Source organism: Ictidomys tridecemlineatus, chromosome 4, assembly GCF_052094955.1.
Source record: "Ictidomys tridecemlineatus isolate mIctTri1 chromosome 4, mIctTri1.hap1, whole genome shotgun sequence".
Lineage (NCBI taxonomy): Eukaryota > Metazoa > Chordata > Mammalia > Rodentia > Sciuridae > Ictidomys > Ictidomys tridecemlineatus.
In genome coordinates, this window is record NC_135480.1 from 16,015,101 (window position 1) to 16,039,410 (window position 24,310).

General features: G+C 36.7%; 1 protein-coding gene across 1 annotated transcript; it reads right to left on the reverse strand.

Moving 5' to 3' along the window:
* Nucleotides 1-1,616: 1,616 nt before the first annotated feature.
* LOC144377030 (glycine N-phenylacetyltransferase-like) lies at nt 1,617-16,536 on the reverse strand. The gene is made up of 6 exons (XM_078046005.1): nt 16,215-16,536; nt 14,311-14,412; nt 9,776-9,883; nt 6,088-6,214; nt 5,101-5,272; nt 1,617-3,491 (listed from the first exon to the last, which is right to left on the reverse strand). Exons 2-6 carry the CDS (start codon nt 14,392-14,394, stop codon nt 3,089-3,091), a joined length of 894 nt encoding a protein of 297 aa, XP_077902131.1. The 5' UTR covers nt 14,395-14,412; nt 16,215-16,536; the 3' UTR covers nt 1,617-3,088.
* Between the last annotated feature and the right edge of the window lie 7,774 nt (nt 16,537-24,310).

Here is a 24,310-nt window from a genome sequence, read left to right on the forward strand (position 1 = left end):
AGTAAACTTAAATTTTTGGCAAATATTAACAATATTATAATGAATTTTCTTAAATTAAAATATGCTTCTTAATGAGTATTACATCAGAGTAAAACTTATTTTATATATTCATGTTAAACATTTTTTGTTTTACTCTCTCTCTCTCTCTCTCTCTCTCTCTCTCTCTCTCTCTTTCTTTCTTCTTTCTTCTTTCACCAGTGTATATGATTAAACTGAGGTGTGCTATACCACTGAGCTATATCCATGGCCTATTTTTATTTGATTTTGTTTATTTGGGCACAGGGTCTACCTAAGTGTGCAGAGACCGAGCTTAAGCTTGTTTCTGCATCAACCTTCTGTAATGCTTGGTAATAGACATGGGCCACCATGCCTGGCTCATCTTAGTCAGTTTAAATTTTTCCCATAATAATCTTAGTTTTCAAAATTGAAACTATTTGGACACATTTCTTATTCCTATTAATCATGATTTTTAACCTGTCATTTTCTTTCTGTGGCCTGAGGTAAGCACTGTCTACCATTTCTCATTCTCATACATTTATCATTGGTGAGCCATAAATTCACATATTTGTCTATAATATATACTTTAACCTTTCAGATATTTTAAGTGAGGATATATGATATGCTATGCTAACAAGAGTCTTCTTCTATACATGTTTATTTTTCTAAACTTAGTTGTTTGATTTTCAATTTACCCATTTAATTCTTTTAGCTAGATCATATTCTCTGCCATTCCTGAATATATAAATACTAGATATTTACAAACTGTTTTCAAAATGACTGTTTCTCTTACAGTCCCATAAGGAGAGGGGAAATGTTCCTTTAGTCAAGTTTTTCGTAATTGCAGTTTCCATCTTTTTAATTACTGTCAATTTTAAGCACATGTAAGATTATCTAATTTAATTGTATATTAACAGATTCCAAATAATTATTAAAATTCATTCACTGTGCACAAAAAGTGTCTTCTTTTGTGATTTGTTTACATGGATATTTGTTCATTATTTCATTAGTCAATTATATATTAAATCAGCACATGTATCTATTTTCTCAGATTGCAGTTTATTCTTTTAGTACATTTGTGATTGATTACTGTAACTCAGATGAAATTTTTTTTTAATTCACAAAAGTTTTATCCTGGGAAAGTTATCAAAAAAAATTTTTTTTTTTACTCAGAAATTAAGAAGTGATAATTTGAACCACAGGAGCTCAGTACAACTAAGGGAGGAAAGAGCCAGGCCACAATGACAGATTTTTTTTTTTTTTTTTTTTTTTTTGGTACTAGGGATTGAACTCAGGGGGACTCAACCACAGAGCCACACCCCCAATTCTATTTTGTATTTTATTTAGAGACAGGGTCTCACTGAGTTGCTTAGCGCTTTACTGTTGCTGAGGCTAGCTTTGAACTAGTGATCCTCCTTCCTCAGCCTCCCAAGCCACTGGGATTACAGGTATGAGCCACCACACCCGGCACAGTGACAGTCTTAAGAGTTCTAGAGCTGATATTGGCATTGGAGGTCATTCAGATGACTTGTTCATTTTAAGGAAGAGGATAGAGAAGTCCAGAGAGTTGCTCATGTGTCTGAGAGCTCTTGGTATTCCCACTTGGAGATTATTCCTGATTTTCCATTTTTCTATCCATCTTTCTTATTTCAGTTTTATTTGACATCACCTTTAACATTTCCCATGCTAGTTAGGTAGGGGTATCTTGGTGCTTCTACACACATTGGTTGCTATCCTTTGGACCTGCTATGATTTTTGCAGCACACATACCAAGACAAATTCAGTGCAGGTGTCCTCTGGATGAATGAATTTCTTTTTGATGGTTTCTGCCTCATTCTTTTCTCTAAAGTTGGCACTTCATGAAGACATCTGCATTCCCATATTCATTGAAGCAATGGTCAAGATATAAACAACTTAAGTGACCACTGATGAACAAATGGAGTAAGTGATACAGATAGAGAGATGATAAATGATAGATAGACGTCACTCCCTGCAGAGAGAGATCTATCTACAGATTTGAGTACCCATATATGTACACATATGCAACTGAATAATAGCAAACCCTAAAAAAGAGCAAGATCCTGCCACATGTGGTTGAAACTAGAAGACGTGATGCTGAGTAAAATAAGACACAGACAAAGATGTTGTATGATCTCACTCATGTGGATCTTTAAGATGATAAATATGCAAAGATAGAGAACAAAACTGAGGTGGGAAATAGGAGAAATAAATCAAAGGATAGAAAGTAGTACATATGTAGTATGAACAGTCTAGAGATGTAACAGTCTAGAGATGAGGACTACATGTTTTTTAAACATGAGTAATAAAATTGTACTGGATATGGAATCATGCTCAATGAGTAGATTTTAACTGTTTTTGCCATAGAACAAAAGAGTGGTCAGCTTTGTAACACGACGGATCTGTTCTTTCCTTGCTATAATACATATACATATATATGTTTACATATATTCCACAAAATCAAGTTGTGTAGGTTAAATACAAATAATTAAATTTATTTTAAATAATAAGTCTCTCAGGTATAGTAGCCACTTACCGCCATATATTTGCACAGGGAGGATGGCAACACGGTTATTAAAAAGACATGACAGCATCAGTGAAAAGGTCACTAAAAACTATGTACGTCAAAGACAGAACATAATTGACCACTAAATAGAGAGGTCCTAGGAAAAGAGAGGGAAAAATACCATCTACAAGGTAAAGCCACATCTTGGCATAACTATTGGTATCTGCTATTGGTAATAATCAGTGTGTGAGGCCAGAGTTCCAGGAGAAGCAGTAGGGAATCACACAGGTAAACAGAAAAAGTGTCACTGGAATCCAGAAGGGTAGGAAATTGAACGAGGCCAGTGACCACTACATAGAGGTCTGGCCATGCCAGGTCTGCTGGATCCGTAGGGTAATTTGAGTGCAGGGACCACGGTGGTCTCATTAACCATTCACACTGCTTCCCCAGAGCCCAACAATGCCCATTCCTGTAGCGCTGGTTATGATTTATTCTCTCCTGTCTACTCATCCACGCCTCCAGCCACGTCACAGCCCATCCAATGCTAACTTGCGTTCAGGGCCAGCTTCACAGAGGCACACAGTGCCACTGGTTCCAGTCACAGGGCATGGGGACATGATGCAGATTGTGACTCATTTTCTGCATGATTTTGTTGGCTCTGTCTGTATGGCTATACACAGGGAAGCCAATCTTCTCCTGAGCTTGGACTTGAACGTGAGTGACGTAGGAGATAAGGCCTTGGCCCCGGTACTCAGGCACAGTGCCTCCCATTCGCATCTCCCCCGTCTGGTCCATCAGGCCCCACGACACAGGCGTCCCTTCAGGTCCCAAAAGACAGGTGCTGGGAAAGGTTCGGATACAGCGCTCAATGAATCTCTGGCTTCTTTCATTGCCACCAAAAGGCCAGAATTTATTCACCACGGCAGCGTGGGTCACATCCAATGATGAGAGTTTAAACATCTCTTGGTTACTGTTGAGAAAAGGGGGAAGAGAACAGTCCATAGTATTGCACACCGTGAGGCATTAAATTTGTTTCCCAAAAATTATATTGAGAGGCATATAGGAACAGAGTGAAGGCACACTCTCAGCAGCCAGACTGGGTTAGTAATCTGACTAGCTGTGCAATCTCATGCAGGGAACAATGTCTCTCTGCCTTCATTTCTTCTAACATAAAATGAAGATATTAATAACATGCTGTCAAAATGCAAAATACACATTACAAGAGCTATTGGATGGCAAGTACCTAGGATAGGGCCACACACAATAAAAATTCCACAAAAATTTACTATTATTCTTCTCAACATTGCTGTGACTCTCCACATAAGATGAAGTGGATAATATCATCCCTATTTTACAGATCAGAAAAGTGGATAAAATAAAATAAATGAGAGCCCCAAAGCACCTGCTAGCAAAAGTAAAGACAGAGCCATGAAATCTTAGCCATCAGGGTCCTTGGCCACCATGTTGAATGCATGGGAAAATTGACGTCCAGAGAGGGGCAAAAATATGAGGTCCAGATAGATCCTGTTGGGGAATACTGAAGTCTGAAGACTCCTACAATGGTTTAAAGAGGCTTCAGGAGACATCCTGGAAACAGCCTGGTGAGGCTAGAAGATCTAGAAGATCCAAGCTTCAGTTACACCCAAACATGTGGTGAGCAAGCCACTTAAACATCGGAGTCCGCTCTCTCAGGAAGTAGGAATAACATCTCCTACTCTTACTACGTTGCGAGGTAGACAGAAGGACCCAACGCAGTGCTAGTTTCTACACTTTACCATATGAATAAGGCTCTTCCAGGCATATAGACACACACAGAGCCATGGGATGGGTGATATGCAGATTAAATTCTCATCATCAGTTACCTTTGCAACGGATGGAAGAACATATGTAATGTGTTTAGTTTCTCGTTATCTGGAAACACTTTCTGCTTGAAAGTGGATTCATTAAATAAATATTTAATAAGAATCCAGTATGTGCCATATGATATTCTGGCTATTGAGAATCCATCAGTGAACAATATAGAGAAGATCCCTGTTCTAAATACCATGAGGAGGCAACAAACAGGGAGCTAGATACACCAGTAAGCTGCTTTCAGGTAATAGCAAGTCCAATAATGAAAATGAACATTGGGTTTTATCCTAAAGAATTACCATGGGGCAAGAGTTTTATATGAGGTGCTCATAAGAAACTGTCAAAGGAAATAAAATTTGAGAGTTTGAGAAGCAAAAATTTTAAAAAAGCATGGAGATCTGAAGGAAGGATGTTTGAGGCAAGCAAAGAGCAAGTTCAGTGATGCAGAGGCAGGAGCAAGAGCATGAGGTCAAGTGGCAGAAGGAAGGCCAGGACTGCTGAGTGAGCAGCAGGGTCAAGGTCACATCTAGGGGGTAAGGGTACAGGTCTTATGGGGTCTATAAAGTGTTTGCATTTTGTTCAAGATGAGGTGATAAATGGTGGCTTTTAAGCAGGTGATCATCCAAGAGAGGGACTCTGGGAGGTGAGAGGGAACGCAGGGAAGGAGGTTGGAAGATACTCTAGTGACAAGAGAGCAGTGCAGAGAGAGCATCTTTAACCACACTCACATGGCCTTGGGTTCCCCAGATTCAGGACGTAAGTTCTTCGTATCCACCAGAAAAGGCACCAGTTTCCTTGCTGTCTGAGGTACCATGTACATAATGCACTGTGTTCTCTTGACCTGGACCGAGTTAGAAGCAGCAAGACTTTGTATCACCTCATCCAAGCTGGACTGTGAACCTAGGAGGGAGGAAGGAAGGAGAGAAGTAACTGTGTGCAAGGTACAAGAAGGGGCCCAGAGGAACCATGCAGGATTTAGAGTGAGTCACTCTTGCTTCTGGTAATGCCACTAACAGTGTGATGTGACCAAGTCACTCCCTGGAGCAGGTTTTCTCTTATACAAAAATAGCACCAGAAATACTGGCTGTCACTCTGAAATCAAAGGAGAAGGGGTACATAATTCATAGTAGCCTATTTAGACTGTGCATTTGCTATATGCCGAGGAATTGGTCTTCTAGTTCATTTAGCCCTTACACCGACCCTGTGTTTTAGGTTCCTCATTTTCACTTATGAGGAAACTGAGCAATAGGTACATTATATTACTTTAAAGATCACAAAGCAGGAAGCAGAGCAAGGATGCACCCTTTGGAGTCTGACTCTAAAGGGTATGTTCATAACCACAGCCAGTGTCCTCTTTGGTGACCTGGGAGCTTCTCTATGGTACTAGGAGCTTCATTCTTATTCCAGGAATGGAAGACCAGTGGGCAACCTGTGCTCTCACACCCAACTCCTGAGGGCTGCTGAATATGTTGCAAAATGTATCTTGAATCTTCAGCTTACAAGAAATTACCTTACTCAGAGTTACTAGTAACAACCACATAGTGCACAATATGTGAATTCTGCTCCCCTGCAGAGGTGGTGACAGTCAATACAAGCAGCGGACACGAGGCATGGGGGAAGGAAGGGCGGGCTATATGGGAATGTTCTCAGGGTGGAAAGTGGCCCAGAGGTAGACACGGGAGTCTAGCAGCCAGCACACACTCCAGCCCCCTTACTTTGGATTTGTAAATGGTGTTTCCAGTTAATGACATCTGATGAGACAAGCGATTCTTGACAGCTCTTGAGCTCCTTAGAATAGATTTGGTAGGTGTTGGTGTAGTGATCAAGGTCATCTGTCATGTCCTGTTTGGTTGGGCAACAGGGAATAAACCAGATTGCTTATACCAAGAGAACTCAATATTTGTGTCTAAAATTCCCCTCTATTGTTATATTATAAATTTAATACAAACATTTTTTTGCACATATAATCACTACTTTTCTCAATCATGTACATTACGATACCAAGTCAAGGATTCTGTTCAAATTCATGTTTAAAAATTTCTGCTAAGCCAAAAGTGTTCCATTACAATTTCAACCAACCAAAGCTGCCCTAGTTCAAGAAACATTTTTTTCCTATAATTTTGCATTCTTCGAGGAGAAAGACAAAAGTGATTATTGTCAAAGGCAAGTTTCAGTTACAAGAGTAAATCTTACTCTATTCTAAACAGCCTCAGAATAAACATTTTGAATTCGATAGTATTTAAATTGACACACGCATTGTTCTCAAAATATAAATCACAAAGCACCATTGTTATAAACAGTTTGCCTTCCTAACAAGATGAAAACACAACATTTATCCAAAAAGATAAAGTTAGCAAAAAGCAAAGTTAGCAAATGAGAATTGGGATTATCTGAAGGTGAAAGAAGGAGCAGAGAACAAATCCCTGGCACATGCAGAGCAGGTAGAAAACTTTAAACAGAAGCGATTTGCTGTTTGATAATAAAACTATTGACATTCATTGTTTCTAACATAACATTTAAAAAGCAAATATTATTCCAATGTTAGATATTAATAATTTAAATTTCTTGGGGTTTTTTGTTTGTTTTCTGTGTCCTTTGGTGGTGTTTTTATAAAAATTCTGTGTTTCTAAGGTTTACAACATGATTTGATGGTATGATGTAATTAGCAAAATGCTTATTATACTGAAACAAGTTAGCAGATCCATCATCTCTCAGAATTACCATTTTTCTTTGTTTCTGTGGAAATAGCAGCTCAAATTTACTAAGTTAGCGAAAAGTACAGTAAATTTTATTGCCTTCATTCTTCTAGTTGCACATGAGGTTATCTAGTGCTGACATTCTACATGCCAGCTACATTGAATCTTTTGGCCTGTCTCCTCCCACCCACCCCCTGACCACCACCACTTAGGACCTGGTTAACCACTGTTGTCTTCTCTGGGTCTGAATTTTTTAAAAGATTCACATATAAGGAGATTATTCATTTTTATTATTTGTGTAATTGGTATGTTTCTCTTAGCATAATGTCCCCCAGAGCCACCCACATTATAGAAAATGCAAGGATCTCTTTTTAAGAGATCTAACATTTTGTTACAAATATTACTATTTTAACAATGAGACTATATACATAACAGAAAATTTCTTATAATAGAAATGTGTGTGTGTGTGTGTGTGTGTGTGTGTGTGTGTGTGGCATATAGCTTTCCACAGATTCCTGGTTCTTCCATGTCTTGTCTATTTCGAATGTTTCTGCAATAAATATGAAAGTGCAGACATATTTACAAGGTAGTGATTATTTTTCTTGGAATACATGCCCAGAAGAAGGATTGCTGGGTTAAATTTTTATATTGAGGTGCTTTTCTTGTATGCCTGAGTTGTTGAGAGTTTTTGTCAAAAAAAAAGATGCTGGAATTTGTCAATTTTTTTCCTCATCAATTGCAATAGTCACATGGTATTTAACTTTTCATCTTGTTATTATGGTATATCATATTGTTTGTATGTATTAAAGTGGCCTTGCATACCAGGGATCAATCTGACTTTGTCACAGTGTATGATCTCTTGGATATATCGTTGAATTTCAAAATTTGTTAATATTTCACTGAGAATTTTTGCATCAGTGTTCAGCAGGGAAAATGGCCTGTCATTTTCTTGGGATGTATTTTTCCAGCTTAGGTATCAAAGTGATGGCAGCTTCATCTATGTATTCTCCTGAACAATTTGTTGCAGTTTTAGTTACATTTTATTGTTTTGACTTTTTAACCTTCATATTAGAGATCAGTAAGATTCAGTATTTCAGTATCAGAATATTGATGTTTTCACTCTGTATTTATCTTTAATAGTGAGTTTTATGTTTCCCTATGTGCTCTTTTTTAGTAGTTATTTTCTACTCATGTGTGCTTAAAAACTACTACAATTTACATTATATATGTTATAATTTATATAAAAATAATACTATATGATTAACCTTTACATTTTTGAATGTAGGGTTTTTTTAGAGATACTTAAATCCCAATCTTTCTTTTTTTATTTTTTACATATTTTTGTTGGTGCATCATAATTGTACATATGGATGGGATTTGTTGTTACATATTCATACATGCACAAAAAATAGCAATATAAGTCAGTCAGTATCACTCCCCAGTCCTTCCCGCTCCCTCCCTGTTTTCCACTCCTGGGTCCCTTTCCTCTACTGATCTCCCTTTAGTTTTTAGAAGATCCACCCTCACCTTTGTTTTTCTTTTTCCTCTCTATCTTCCACATATGAGAGAAACACAGGACCCTTACCTTCTGTGTTTGACTTGTTTTACTTAACACAATGACCTCTAGTTCCATCCATTTTCCTGCAAATGCCATAATTTCATTTCTCTTTATAGATGAATAAAGCTCCATTATGTGTATACAGCACATTTTCTTTATCCGTTCAGTAATTGATGGACATCTAGGTTGATTTCATAGTTTGGCTGTTAATTGTGCTTCTATAAACATGAGTCTGCATGTATTACTGCAGTAACATGACTTTAATTCTTCAGGGTAAATGCCAAGGAGTGGTATAGCTGGTCATATGATGGTTCAATGCCTAGTCTTTTGAGGAGCTTCCATACTGATTTCCATAGTGGTTGTACTAACTTTCAGTTTCACCAACAGTATAAAACATTCCTTTTTCTCCACATCATCTCCAACATTTTTATTGTTTTTATTGCATTCCTGATGACTGCCATTATCACTGGTGTAAGATGAAATCTTAGTGTAGTAAAACCTAATCCTACTTAATGTGTTTAAAATATATTTGCATTTGAAGTATGTTCATCATTGGGGTGATTTTGAAAGATCTGGTATTGATGATTTAATACCCATGTATAGATATTATAAACTTATATTCCCATATCATTCTTCATATTTAACCTTACATATTTTCATCAGATTAGAATGTGCTCCCCACCAGCTCTTGTCAGCTTCTTAAAACCTATTAAACATCAAAATCCAGTTTTGGTAAAATAGCTACCTGGAAGCCTCCCCACCTCCCAGGACTGAGGATTAAACCCAGGACCTTGCACATACTAAGCAAGTGCTATGAGTCAAACCCCAGACTTCCTGGAAGTCTTTTTGACCCTCTCCTTACTACCTCTGAAATCACTGGTTTTAATCAAATTTCACTCAGTGCTACTTCTGTTATCTAAAGTATAATTTTAACACAAAAACAACTCCCTACAACATAAGTGCTCTTGCGTGCTCTTGCACATTTTCACACCATGTTGCAATTCTTCTGCTTTTCTGTTTTCTCCAGGCTGTGACCTCCTTGAGGATAAGACTGTTTCCTGGGGTCCACCATACTTCCTTCCAGGTTCATGTCACACACACAGCAAATACAAACACAGAGTCATTTTCTTTCCACTCCAGACAACTTACCTGCTCCTGAGGGCGCACAACTACTGTGTTAAAATCTGGCCATTTGTCCACCAAGGCCTTTAGCTTGAATGGGTTACCCTGGTTTATGTGGAAGACAGTTCCATAGACCTACAACGTTTCAATAAAGCGAGAGTCAGCACATTACAAAGGAACAGCCAAGTGCCTTGTTTAACCACAACAAGCCTTATTCCTAGGAATCAGTGTTTGTAACTAACAGAACATGGACTTCAGTCTTCAGGCTGTGTTTTATTTCCAATAAGAACCAAATATGTTTTTGTATGAAATGCTGAGAATATTATACTTCAATTTATGTATATATGTACATATAGCCAAATATACAGATAAAATAAATTAACAATCACTCATACATTACAGAATTTATTCTTACATTCTTTCTATTTTCATCCATACATTTAAATATGTTTATAATTTTATGTGATGAAATCACTTAAAATATATTAATTTAACATTTATTTTCCCCACATACACTATGTATAGTGTATGTATTTCCATGTCAATATGCAGAAATCTCCATGATCATGTTTCATGAGTACATGTTTATTACACGGAAGGACCATAATTCAATATTCCTACCTCTTATTGCTGGTCATTTCAGTTTTCTCTGACAATTTAGGTTAGTTCTTCGAGGAAGATTTTTGCTTAAATCTTTGAAAATATGCCTATTGTTACAAATTTCAGATGAGGAAATTTCTATGTCAAAGGTCACATGCCACTTAAAGATTTAAGAGAGGTTAACTGGGCTTCTATCTATTTAATCCTGTGAGAGCATGGTGCTCAAATCATGAGCTTTGGTGACTAATAATGTCCAGGAACATCACACATTGGACAATCGGTTTAACCTTTTTTAGAATCATCTATTCAAGCATCAGTGCCCTCAATAAAAGAAATTGAGAAAGACATCCCCAAACTGGAAGAAGTTCATGGCTGTGGGGGCAGTTACAGCAGAGAGGTCCTCAGGACTTAAGTACAGCTGGGACATGGTACCTCAGAAGGTGAGATGGAAAGTCACCAAGATGAAAGACCATGGAATGATGAACCTTTCAATATCCAAGGACCAAACCTAATCCTGAGATTCCCTAACCTTCCCTTAAAATGTTTATATGTTCTCAGTTCATACCAGATTATGAAATTCCCTGTCAACGGTAGAAGCTCAATATAAATTTAGATATAGTTTGGGGGAAAATAAAGCGGTTCTCTTTTTTTAACATTGGAATTTGGAATGACTGATGTTCATATACACTACAAATTACAGATATAAGGGCAATTACTTCTCCTTTCTTTCCCTATAGCAACCCCCAAATTGAATAACTTAGAGTTGGCAAGTTAGATAAACCTATTCAGTATCCACCATTTAGGAAATAGGCCACAATATTAGTCTTCCTTTTACCAGAGGACTTAGTGGATGTGTAGTGGGAATATCTACCAAAAATATTGATTTTCTGGTTTTAATTATTTTACATGCAAGAACGCAGAGACTCAGAGCGGTTTAACTTTTGCAGTGTTGCCCAGCAAATAGTGAATTTGCTGGATCAAAGGAGTCTGACTCTGGACCTTGCCCTCTTGTCAGCTGCTCTATAGTACCTCCCTCAGATCAGTAACTTGGGGTTACCCGAAGCTCCTGTGGCATAGTCCATAAGTGACGCCTATACAGGGTATCAGAGCACCAGGAAAAGGTAACAAAGAACATTATATTGTTCCTACCAGGTTTCCCACCAGGAAGATCAGTATGTAACTAACTAAACACATCATCCTTATTTTACCCAGAAGATTCCAGATATGTGAGTCATTAACAAAATAAAATGTAGCTAACAAGGGTCTATACTCAGTTCTTAGTTCTTAGGGGTTTGGTGTGTGTGTGTGTGTGTGTGTGTGTGTGTGTGTGTGTGTGTGTGTGTGTGATATCACACACACACACATATATATATGTGATATATATATTAGTGTATATGCTATTATAAATTGTAATTATTTTTAATTCCAATTTTTCATTGCTAGAATATATAACTGCTATCTGTTGTTTTGTTGACCTTGAATTTTGTTAAACTGCTGAACTGACTTATAGCTAGAAGATTGTTTTGCATATTTCTTGATATTTTACACATTACCAATCATGACCTCTGTGGATAGACTATTTTATTGGCAAGGACAATAGTGTCACACTGAATAGAAGAATGAGGGTGGACATTTGTGCCTTGCTAACACCTTAAGGGAAATACTCAGTCTTGACTACTTAGTAGGATATCAGTGGTGACTTTTGCCCAAATGCTTTTTATCAGGCTGAAGGAATTCCCTTTTATTCTTAGTTCACTGAGAATTCTGTGTTTATCAGAAATATTACATATTATCAAACACCTTTTTTGTATCTTTAAAAAAAGATCATATTTTTTTTCTTCTTTAGTCTATTGATATGTTGATATAGTAGCCTACATTGATTGATGGATTGATTTTTTTTTATGGTACTGTGGATGAAAGCTAGGGATGCTTTACCACTGAATTAAATCCCCAGTCCTTTTTTGAGATAAGCTTATTAAGTTGGCAAGGGGGTTTCCAACTTGCCCTCTGCCCACCTCAGCCTCCTGAGCCACCTGTATAACAGGCATGCGTGAACACACCTGACTTCATTGATTGATCTTTGAACGTTGAACCAGTCTTGAATTTTTTAAGATAAATTCCTTTGGGTTACAACGTTACTTTTTTAACACTGCTGTATTTGACTTAGTAGTATCTTGTTGAGAATTTCTGCATCTGTGTTAATGATGGATGTAGTCTGTGATTTTCTTATAATACTTATTTCCACTTTTGTTATCAGGGTAACTTGACTCATAAAATGAAACTGGAGGTGTTCTCCCTACTCTGCTTTATCCTGAAGGGATTTGTGTAGAATTGGCATTATTTCTTCTCCTTGTGTATGTGGTAGAGTTTGCCAGTGAAGTCATCTTGATGAGGAAATTTCGTTGTTATAATGTTCTCATTTATAGATATGGAGCAATTTTGGTTGGTGATTGATGCTTTTTACAGAATAAATTGCAAAATATCTGAGTACAATTTTCATAATAGTATGTCTTTATCATGATTATAACTATTCGATTTGTGGTCCCCTATTCAATGTCCCCTGTTTCCTTCCTGACATTGATAAATATGTCTTCTCTATTTCTTGGTCAGTTTGATCTTAATATTATCAACTATATGGAACTTTCCTAAGCACAAGATTTTGGATGTACTAATTTTTTCCCCTCCATTCACAATCGTTAATTTTTGAATTTTTTCAATTTCCTTCATTCTGATTTCTAAGGGGTTAATTTCCACCTAGTTGTTTCAAATTTCTAAGGTGGAAACTTGAACCATGGGGATGAAAGGATTAATTTTTATTTAAGTAGGTAATGCTGCATATTTCCCACTTGTCCATGCTTTAGTTGCATCTCACAAATTGTTATATCTTGCATTTTCATTTTCATTCAGTTATTACACTCTAATTTTCTTTGTGACTTTGAAGCATGGTTTTGTTAGAGGTGTGTTTGAGTCATTTGAAGAAAATTAAAGAATTGAGGAAATATTCACTTTTTAAATTTTATTATTGTAATTATTCCATTATTATATCAGGAGATACTTCATGTGATTTTAATTATTTAAAAAATGTGATCTATCTTGGTAAATATTCCATGAGCACTTTCCAGAATATGTATCCTGCTGTTGTTGAAGAAAATATTCTTTCAGTGTCAATTAGCTCAGTATTACTCATGTCTTCAATATACTTACGGTTTTTCACCTGTTTTGTATTTACTGAGAGAAGAGTGGTAGGTTTATCTATTTTTTTCTATATGTCTATCAGTGATTATCTCATGCATCTAGAGTTTCTGTTAGTAGGTCTATAGATTTCACTCATTTTCCTGTCTTTGTGGTGAATTAACATCCTTATCATAATATAAAGGCACTCTTTAACCCTGGTAATATTCCAGTCCCTTGGCAATATATGTTACTGCAGAAAAACCTCTATGTGCAAGATCACTGATTGTTTTTCTTGCTCACTGCATATAATCATCAGAGATTTGACAAAACAGGAATTGATTTCTTATTAACATTAAAGAAGAATCATGGGGTTGATGTCTTACCACACACATGATTTTTTTAGGAAAACAAATTAAACATTAATGTGTTCATTTCAGTCAACTTTGCAACTCTGGAAAACTTCCAGTGTTATATAACACAATTCTTGCAAGAGTACACAGGAATGACTTTGAGTCATCATATAGCAAAGATCATACGAGATTCACGTCATAGCATCGCCACTCACTATTGGTGTGGTCTCCATCAAGACATATACCTGAGTCTCATTTCCTCTTCAGCTCCATGTATTTAATAGACCTGCCTTGCTTCAGGGTGATGGGAACTAAATCAGTAGCCACAGAGCAAGTGGCTGGCACATCACAGGTGCTCAGTGAAGGCCCCTTTTTTCCCCACCTCATTCTTAGGCTGTAGATGGTCTTACATTCCCCCACACCCAGACAATGTTCCACCCTCATCTTTAAGGACTCAGGGAGGCTCTTCCTTAAGGACTTCTCTAGCATCTGCAGCATCTGTGGACTTTGCAAAGGAAACATCTTGGCAGGAACTTTAAGCTAAAGAAAAGATTGAGAAACATTAAGGAATGAGAGGAGCTGGAAGACTCGGACACAGCAGGTCGTTCTAGTTAATGTCGTGAGCTACATTCCTGCTGTTCCGACGATGCCTATTCACTAACTCCAAGAAAGAATAGGGCTGGTAGAAAGTATAGATGCCACTTTCAGAATTACTATGACCTTCTAAGCTTTTAAAAGTATTTAAGAACATTTGTTTTCATTTTTATACCACCTCAATTCCAACAATTAAGAATGCACTGAGATTAACAGATCTATTCTCTAAGCATACTTGAGCATCCTTTGAGATTTACCATCCACCAGTGATAAGCCTGACTCTGCCATTTAGAAACATATGATACTGAAAGTTGCTTTACTCTTCACTGGCTTCTTGATTTATGCATCTATAAACAAATGGTCATGACTATAGAATTTATTTCACAGAGCAGGTGAGACAATTAAATAATTCAATATACATAAGGAGCTTGGAATTACATCTGGAACACAATAGATGTTCAATAATTACAATTATTAATACACTTTTTATTAATTATTATTTGAATTTCATGAATCAATGTGGTACAGTGTACACAGCTGATATGCAAGTATGGTGTATAACCATCAAATCAGGGGGTGAACATCTCCATCTGTCTTCAGCAGAAGCCACAGTCAATCCACAGTGCATCCAAATACACTCTACAGAGTAACATTTCTTCTGTATAACTACTTGCTGCAGATTTGAATCAAATCAGAAAGGATGGAATGAGATTAAATCCATAGTATTTAATCTATAGTATTTACTATGGCACATAGTAAATGGGATGATGTCTTAGTGTAGAGTAAAGTGACTGGTTGAGGGTGACTCAATATGTATCAGTTATTTTAATTAATACTAGCATTATTCCCTAAATAAAGCATGTCTTTTTTGATATTAGAAACAAAAATAAAAGAAAGACAAAAGGCTTCTCCTCTGAGACCCTATACAGGGGACCCAGTGGAGCTGCCCTCTGGTGGGTTGCCAGAGCAGCAATGAGCAAAGTCCTATCGGAGGTAATTGGAACCGACTCGGTCACTCCACTGCTTGGAACTCATCCAAAGAAAACAATGCCAATGAGCAAAAATACTTTGGGGAAAACTGTATGAAGATACAAATGTCACTTTTGTGTACATTTAGACATAACATATACAAAGATAAGAGCTTAGAAGGAAAAATTAAATAACACTGTAGGTGAAAGGTTTTTTAAATTACATTTATTTTTTATGGTTTTAAATTAACAACTCATCTCCTCTGTATTCCAGTCCCCATGTGAGAATCCACCTAGTCTCTTTATGACTAAACAGGGCACTTAAATTCCCTATACATCAATAACCACCCTAGTTAAAGCCAACTGCCTTAGAATGCTACAGAGGATTATATAAGATAATGTTTGCATGGCATGTATACACTTTGTGGCAAATAAATGTCACCTGAACCAGCATGCTCCTTTCAGGTGCCATTATAGTCTCCGGCTCCCAACCACTGATAGCAAGCTCCCAAATCTCTTCATATTTATTCATTAATACAGACTCAGACCTGGCTTTATCCAGTCAAGAATTTCTGATCTAACATACTACTCTTTAAATAGCAGTTATCTGAAAGTGTATGTTCCAATAAAGAATTTCTTTTACCCCTGGAAAAATCCTCAACCCAAATTAGCCCAGAAATTCTTATCCACATCCAACAGGAGTATTTTGTTCATCCTGCCTCAATAAGGAGATAAAAGGAGATGAGGGGTCTCAGATCATCAATTCTCCTTTGTTCTCACCTGAAAGCTGTCTTCTCATTCAGGCTCTGCAAAGGTCTGTAGGGAAAGACAAGAGTCAGGAAACTGTTCTAGATCACGAAATATATCCTCCAAAGATGCCAGTTTTGAAAGGTACTTCGGTCTTTTTCTCCAGAAATGCAGTGCTGAGGTTCCTGATAGAAACAGGCACCAAGCTGTGCACACATCTGAGATCTGAGCGTGAGGTCAAGCCCATCCCTCCAGGTCCCAGGCTCAGGGAGGTGGTTCTGTACTTGGCTGGTTAGCATTGTGCATTCTGAAAACTCTATTCCAGGAATTGAACTGTGTCCTGCTCCCGAAAGTTCCAGCCATTACTTAGCAACTCAGCAATTAAACCATCTGACCAAGAGCTGGGAGCTGGGTGGGTCTCCGTTTGCACCTCTCACAGACACCTGCAGCAGAAGCAAAAGCTGGATACTATTTATAGCTAATGTTTAGAATTACAATTCTTTTGCCAACCATCAGTAAAGAAAATTATCTATTTTATTTATTTTTAATTATTTTTTATATATGACAATGGAATGCATTACAATTCTTATTATACATATAGAGCACAATTTTTCATATCTCTGGCTGTATATTAAGTATAAGAAAATTACCTATTTTAGAGAGACAAGGGGGTAAAGATTCTTTACTTATTTAATAGGTTCAATGAATTCCAGGCAGGATAAATGCAAAGAAAAAACCCCAGACATATAATTAAACTACTGAAAACTGAATATAAAGAGAAAATTTTAAAAATAAATGAGTCATTACACAGTGGACTAATTGTACACATAATGACTAACATTCAGCAGATATACAATAAGGTCCCGAAGACAATAGAACGATTTTTTTAAACACTGAAGAATATAATGCTTAACCTAAAGAAAATATCTGTTTATATTTTGGAGGCAAAAACATAAACATTTTCAGATAAATGAAGCAGTCTGTCTTGCAAGGAAGAAAAACTGCAGGCCAAAGAGAAATGTCACTTGATGGAATCTTAAAACTACATCTGGGAAGGGAGAGCATTGAAATATGTGTTTAAATGTTTTCCTTTTGTTTCTTAAAGTTCTTTTAAAAATTGATTGTTTAATTCAAGCATAATAACTGTATTCTTTAGAGTTCTGGCATCTGTAAAGGAAACTTGTTTAAGAATAGCACAAGAGGGGAAATGAAATTATTTTTATATGACTTAACATTAATTCAAGGTAAAGTGAGGTAAGGGTAACCTTGGATATTGTGATTATTAGACTGACTATTAAAAACAGATAAGAGAAATAACCTTCAAGACTCTAAAAGTGATATAAAGCACTAACTGCTCCAAAAGGTGACAGGAAAAAAGGAACAGAGAACAAATGGAAAACCGGGAAATCATTTGCTAAAACCCAACCATAATAATAATTTTATTGAATTTAAAAGGGCGTAATCTGAGTATTACACAAGCTAGATATTTGAACGATGTATTCCCCACATTGTTGGGCCATAGAGTCAGTGATCTCACAATTCTGTGCCCCAGAATGTAGAGTTAGCAAATTCACCATTCTTTTCATAATTTTGTAAGATGGGAAACAACCTTAGGGAAATTTTAATGAGGTGGTTAAGGCAAAGTTTGGCCCATGGCCTCTTCAAGGGTTGGTTACTAATTTAACTGGATTATAATTGCGAGTCCTCAGACCCGATGACAGATGTATTGGTTCTCAGTTTCCCTGAGGAATTCTCCTGCCACCAGGCACAAGACAATCAGGCACATCACACTAACAAACACATAATCAAAACTAATATTTTGTACTGGTAGACAAAAAGGAAAAAATAAGAATAAAGGTCAAAGAATAAGCAGATTAATATTTGCCAAAAACACCATCCCTCAAACAATGGGCCTAATTATATTGTGTGAGTACCTATTTGCTTATAATACCTAACATAAAAAATAATTCAGCAATGAAAATTCAAGGGAATGAGTCATTTTTTAAAAAATTAATTACCTATAGTTACAATTGTAATGTCACAATAAAAAGGAAAAATAAATAAATTAAAAAAATAAAAAACCTAGTAATAAATATAACCAAACTATGAAAGACCTCTACAATGAAAAGTTAAAAAAAAAAAAAAACTGAAGAAAGAAATTGAAGAGGACATTAGAAGATGGAAAGACCTCCTGTGTTGGATAGAAAATAATATTGTCAAAATGGCCATTTTTCCAAAAATGATCTACCGATTTAATGGGATCCTCATCAAAATATCAATGGCATTTATGACAGAATTAAAAAAAAATCACAAGGAAGAATTAAAGATCCAGAACAGCACAGCAATTCTGAACAGTAAGAATAAGGCTGAAGGCATCACAGTCCCCATTTTCAAATTATGCTATAGAATTATAGTAACAAGACACCATGGTGGTCCTCATTTCTAGTACAATCTGAAGAAGTTTCTTAGTCTCTCTGAGCTTTGGTGTCTTCACAATGAGGATGATTCTAACAGTGTCTGCCTCAGGAGTACTGCTTAAATATATGTGTATAAAATGCATTTTAAGTTCCTTTGCTCCCTTAAAACTCTCCCTTGACTTATCTTTTCAGAGTTTCTTTTTGAAGGGCACAAGGACCGAAGCACCCCATGAAATGTTGCTGCTTCAGTGTTCCCAGGAGCTGCTGCCCCTCTGCAAATCCTTGGCTGGGAGCATCCCTGAATCCCTGAAGGTGAGGGAGCAGCAGAAGGCCAAGGACATGGGTGTAGGGTGTTGAGGGTGAGAAAACAGTAGACTCATAATTCTTTTCCTCCCTCCCTGACTTTCTGCAGAAGGTTATCTGCAAATGAGGAGGGAGTTGGGGTGAAGGAGGGCGATCTGGAGCAGCTGCTCTAGAGAATGGAGTTAAGGGCATAGGTTTGGGAGCCAAGCTACATGGGTATGCATGCCAAGTCTGCCACTTTCTAGTTGGGCAACTTTAAGCAGGTTTCTTTCCTTTGTGTGCCTTGGTTTCTTCATCTGTAAACCAGGAATATATTTACTGTGTGTATGTACCTATGTGACTCTCTGACCAATGTGATTCTACAGTATGTATACCCAGAAAAATGAGAAATTATATCCCATCTACGTATATCAAAGTATGTAAGTGCATTCTGCTGTTATGTATAACTAACTAAAACAAATAACTTTTTTAAACATCAGAAATGTATTAGTTGCTCAAAACATTAGATTGATCTTGGCATATCATATATCATACATTTGTTTCAAATGGGGTATGAATTCTTATTATTCCCCCGTGTACAGATTGCAGAATCACGTTGATCATACAGCCACGTTTATACATACTGCCAAACTAGTGTCTGTTGTATTCTGCTCCCCTTTGTATCCCCTTCCTATACCTCTCCCCTCCCTTTGCCTCCCCTCCCCTCCCCTCCCCTCCCTCTACCCCATCTACCATAACTCATTTCTCTCACTTTCTCTTATTTTTTTTTCCTCCCCTTTGCCTCACATCCTCTTATATGTATTTTTGTATAACAATGTGGGTCTCCTTCCCTCTTCTGTGCAATTCCCCCTCTCTCTCCCATTCCCTCCCACCTCTTGTCCCTTTTTGATGGTAATCTTCTTCTCATGCTCTTCCTCCCTGCTCTGTTTTAAGTCGCCCCCACCCCCAATATCAAAGAAGACATTCAGCATTTGTTTTTAAGGGATTGGCTGACTTCACTTAGCATAATCTGCACTAATGCCATCCATTTCCCTGCAAATGCCATGATTTTGTTGTTTTTTAGTGCTGAGTAATACTCCATTGTGTATAAATGCCACATGTTTTTAATCCATTCATCTATTGAAGGGCATCTAGGTTGGTTCCACAGTATAGCTATTGTGAATTGTGCTGCTATGAACATTGATGACACTGTATCCCTGTAGTATGCTCTTTTTAGGTCTTTTGGGAATAGTCTGAGAAGGGGAATAGCTGGGTCAAATGGTGGTTCCATGCCCAGCTTTCCCAGGAATTTCCATACTGCTTTTCAAATTGGTTGCACCAGTTTGCAGTTCCACCAGCAGTGTATGAGTATACCCTTTTCCCCACATCCTCGCCAGCACTTGTTGTTTGACTTCATACTTGCTGCCTTTCTTACTGGGTTGAGATGGTACCTTAGAGGGGTTTTAGTTTGCATTTCTCTGATTGCTAGAGATGGTGAGCATTTTTTCCTGTATTTGTTGACAGATTGTATATCCTCCTCTGAGAAGTTTCTGTTCAGATCCTTGGCCCATTTGTTGATTGGGTTATTTGTTTTCTTATAGTTTAATTTTTTGAGTTCTTTGTATACTCTGGAGATTAGGGCTCTATCTGAAGTATGAGGGGTAAAAATTTGTTCCCAGAATTTGCTCCCTATTTACCTCTCTTATTGTTTCTCTTGCTGAAAAAAAATCTTTTTAGTTTGAGTAAGTCCCATTTGGTGATTCTTGATTTTAATTCTTGTGCTATGGGTGTCCTATTAAGGAATTTGGAGCTCGACCCCATGAGGTGGAGATTAGGGCCAACTTTTTCTTCTATTAGATGCAGAGTTTCTGGTTTGATTCCTAGCTTCTTAATCCATTTTGAGTTAACTTTTGTGCATGGTGAGAGACAGGGATTCAATTTTGTTTTGTTGCTTATCGCTTTCCAGTTCTCCCAGCACCATTTCTTGAAAATGCTATCCTTTTCTCCATTGCATGCTTTTATCACCTTTGTCTAATATAAGGTAGTTGTAATTTTGTGGATTGGTTTCTGTGTCCTCTATTCTGTAACATTGGTCTACCCACCTGTTTTGGTACCAGTACCATACTGCTTTTGTTACTATTGCTCTATAGTATAGTTTAAAATCTGGTATTGCTATACCGCCTGTTTCACTTTTCCTGCTTAGGATTGCTTTTGCTATTCTGGGTCTCCTATTTTTCCAGATGAATTTCATGATTGCTGTTTCTATTTCTGTGAGAAATACCGTTGGGATTTTGATTGGCATTTTATTAAACCTGTAGAATACTTTTGGTAATATCGCCATTTTAATGATGTTAGTTCTGCCTATCCATGAACTAGGTATATCTTTCCATCTTCTAAGGTCTTCTTCTATCTCTCTCTTTAGGATTCTGTAGTTTTCATTGTATAGGTCCTTCACCTCTTTTGTTAGGTTGATTCCTAAGTATTTCATATTTTTGAGGATATTGTGAATGGGGTGGTTGTCCTAATTTCCATTTCAGTGGATTTGTTGCTGATATACAGGAATGCCTTTGATTTATGCGTGTTGATTTTATATCCTGCCATTTTGCTGAATTCATTTGTTAGCTCTAGTAGTTTCTGGGTAGAACCTTTTGAGTCTTCTAGGTATAGGATGATGTCATCTGCAAACAGTGCTAATTTAAGTTCCTCTTTTCCTATCTTTATGCCTTTAATTTCTTTTGTCTCTCTAATTTCTCTAGCAAGTGTTTTGAGAACTATGTTGAATAGAAGTGGTGAGAGAGGGCATCCCTGTCTTGTTCCAGATTTTAGAGGGAATGCCTTCAGTTTTTCTCCATTTTGAATGATGTTTGCCTGAGGCTTAGCATAGATAGCTTTTACAATGTTGAGGTAAGTTTCTGTTTTCCCTAATTTTTCTAGTTTTTGAACATAAAGGGATGCTGTACTTTGTCGAATGCTTTCTCTGCATCTATGGAGATGATCATATGGTTCTTATCTTTAAGTCTATTGATGTGGTGAATTACATTTATTGATTTCCATATATTGAACCAGCCTTGCATCCCAGGGATGAATCCTACTTGATCATGGTGCACAATCTTTTTGACATGTTTTTGTGTCTGATTTGCCAGAATTTTATTGAGGATTTTTGCATCTATGTTCATTAGAGATATTGGTCTAAAGTTTTCTTTCTTTGAAGTGTCTTTGACTGATTTTGGAATCAGGGTGATGTTGGCCTTGTAGAATGAATTCAGAAGAGCTCCCTGTGTTTCTATTTCCTGAAATAACTTGAAAAGTATTGGTATTAGTTCTTCTTTAAAGGTTTTGTAAAACTCTGCTGTATACCCATCCAGTCCTGGGCTTTTCTTGGTTGGTAGTCCTTTGATTGCTTCTTCTATTTCATTCATTGATATTGGTCTGTTCAAATTGTGTGTATCCTCTTGACTCAATCTGGGTAAATCATATGACTTAAGAAATTTATCGATGTCTTCACTATCCTCTATTTTATTGGAATATAAGGCTTCAAAATAATTTCTGATTATCTTCTGTATTTCTGTGGTGTCTGTTGTGATATTTCTTTTTTCATCCCATATTTTACTAATTTGAGTTCTCTCTCTTCTTCTCTTCGTTAGCATGGCTAGGGATCTGTCAATCTTATTTATTTTTTCGAAGAACCAACTTTTAGTTTTGTCAATTTTATCAATAGTTTGTTTCAATTTCATTGATTTCTGCTCTGATTTTAATTATTTCTTGCCTTCTGCTATATTTGCTGTTGTTTTGTTCTTCCTTTTCTAGGGCTTTGAGTTGAAGTGTGAGCTCATTTATTTGTTGTTTTTTTCTTTTTTTGAGGAATGACCTCCAGACAATGAATTTCCCTCTTAAAACTGCTTTCATTGTGTCCCATAGATTCCGATATGTTGTGTCTGTATTTTCATTTGTCTCTAAGAATTTTTTGATTTCCTCCTTTATGTCTTCTGTAACCCATTGATCATTCAGTAACATATTGTTCATTTTTCATGAGATGTATGATTTTTCCTTGTTTATTTTATTGTTGATTTCCAGTTTCATTCCATTATGATCAGATAAAATGCATGGTATTATCTCCACCCCTTTATATTTACTGAGGGTTGCCCTATGGCATAATATATGGTCTATTTTTGAGAAGGATCCATGTGCTACTGAGAAAAAAGTGTATCCAATTGCTGAAGGTTAATATATTCTATATATGTCAGTTAAGTCTAGGTTATTGATTATGTTATTGAGTTCTATAGTTTCTTTATTCAACTTTTGTTTGGAGGATCTATCCAATGGTGAGAGAGGAGTGTTGAAGTCACCCATAATTATTGTGTTGTGGTCTACTTGATTCTTGAACTTGAGGAGAGTTTGTTTTATGAACATTACAGCACCATTATTTGGTGCATAAATATTGATAATTGTTATGTCTTGTTGGTGAATGGTTCCTTTTAACAGTATATAATGTCCTTCCTTATCCCTTTTGATTAACTTAGTCTTGAAGTCGATTTTATTAAACATGTGGATGGCCACCCCTGCTTGCTTACGAGGACTGTATGCGTGGTATATTTTTTCCCAACCTTTCACCTTCAGCCTGTGTATGTCTTTTCCAATCAAATGTGTCTCGTGGAGGCAGCATATTGTTGGATTTGTTTTTTTAATCCATGTTACCAGCCTATGTCACTTTATTGGTGAGTTTAAGCCATTTATGTTTAGAGTTACTATTGATATATGATTTGTACTTGTAGCCATGTTTGATTATTTCTCTCTTTTTTTTTAATTTGGTTTGTTTCTCCATGATTAGCTTTGCCCCTGCTCTCTGGCTTTACTGAGGTACTTCCCATTGTTGGTTTTGGTTATTGTTTTTCATTTCTTCCTCGTGTAGTGTTTTGCTCAAGATGCTTTGCATTGCTGGTTTTCTGGCTGAAAATTTTTTTTAACTTTTGTTTATGATGAAAGATTTTTATTTTGTTGTCATACCTGAAGCTTAATTTTGCTGGATACAAAATTCTTGGTTCGCATCCATTGTCTTTCCAAGTTTGAAATATGTTGTTCCAGGATCTTCTCGCTTTCAGCGTTTGTGATATAAATTCTTATTGGTTTACCCCTGAATGTAATCTGCCTCCTTTCTCTTGTAGCTTTTAATATTTTCTCTTTGTTCTGTATATTGGATATCTTCATAACAATGTGTCTTGACATTGGTCTACTGTGATTTTGTATGCTCAGTGTTCTGTATGCATCTACAATTTGTACATCCATTTCCTTTTTTATATCTGGAAAGTTTTCTATAATTATTCATTCAGTAGGTTGCTCATTCCCTTGGTTTGAACCTCTATACCTTCCTCTATCCGATGACTCTTATGTTTTGTTTTTTAATGTTATCCCATATCTCTTGGATGTTTTTCT

What these genes read in the sequence shown, in the direction of transcription:
- LOC144377030 (XM_078046005.1), bottom strand. Translation starts at nt 14,394, where the DNA reads ATGTTTCCTTTGCAAAGTCCACAGATGCTGCAGATGCTAGAGAAGTCC. An exon ending in ACACCATTTACAAATCCAAA is followed by an intron (nt 5,273 to 6,087) that starts GTAAGGGGGCTG and finishes CCTCCCTCCTAG; the next exon opens with GTTCACAGTCCAGCTTGGAT. An exon ending in TCTGGGGAACCCAAGGCCAT is followed by an intron (nt 3,492 to 5,100) that starts GTGAGTGTGGTT and finishes TTTTCTCAACAG; the next exon opens with TAACCAAGAGATGTTTAAAC.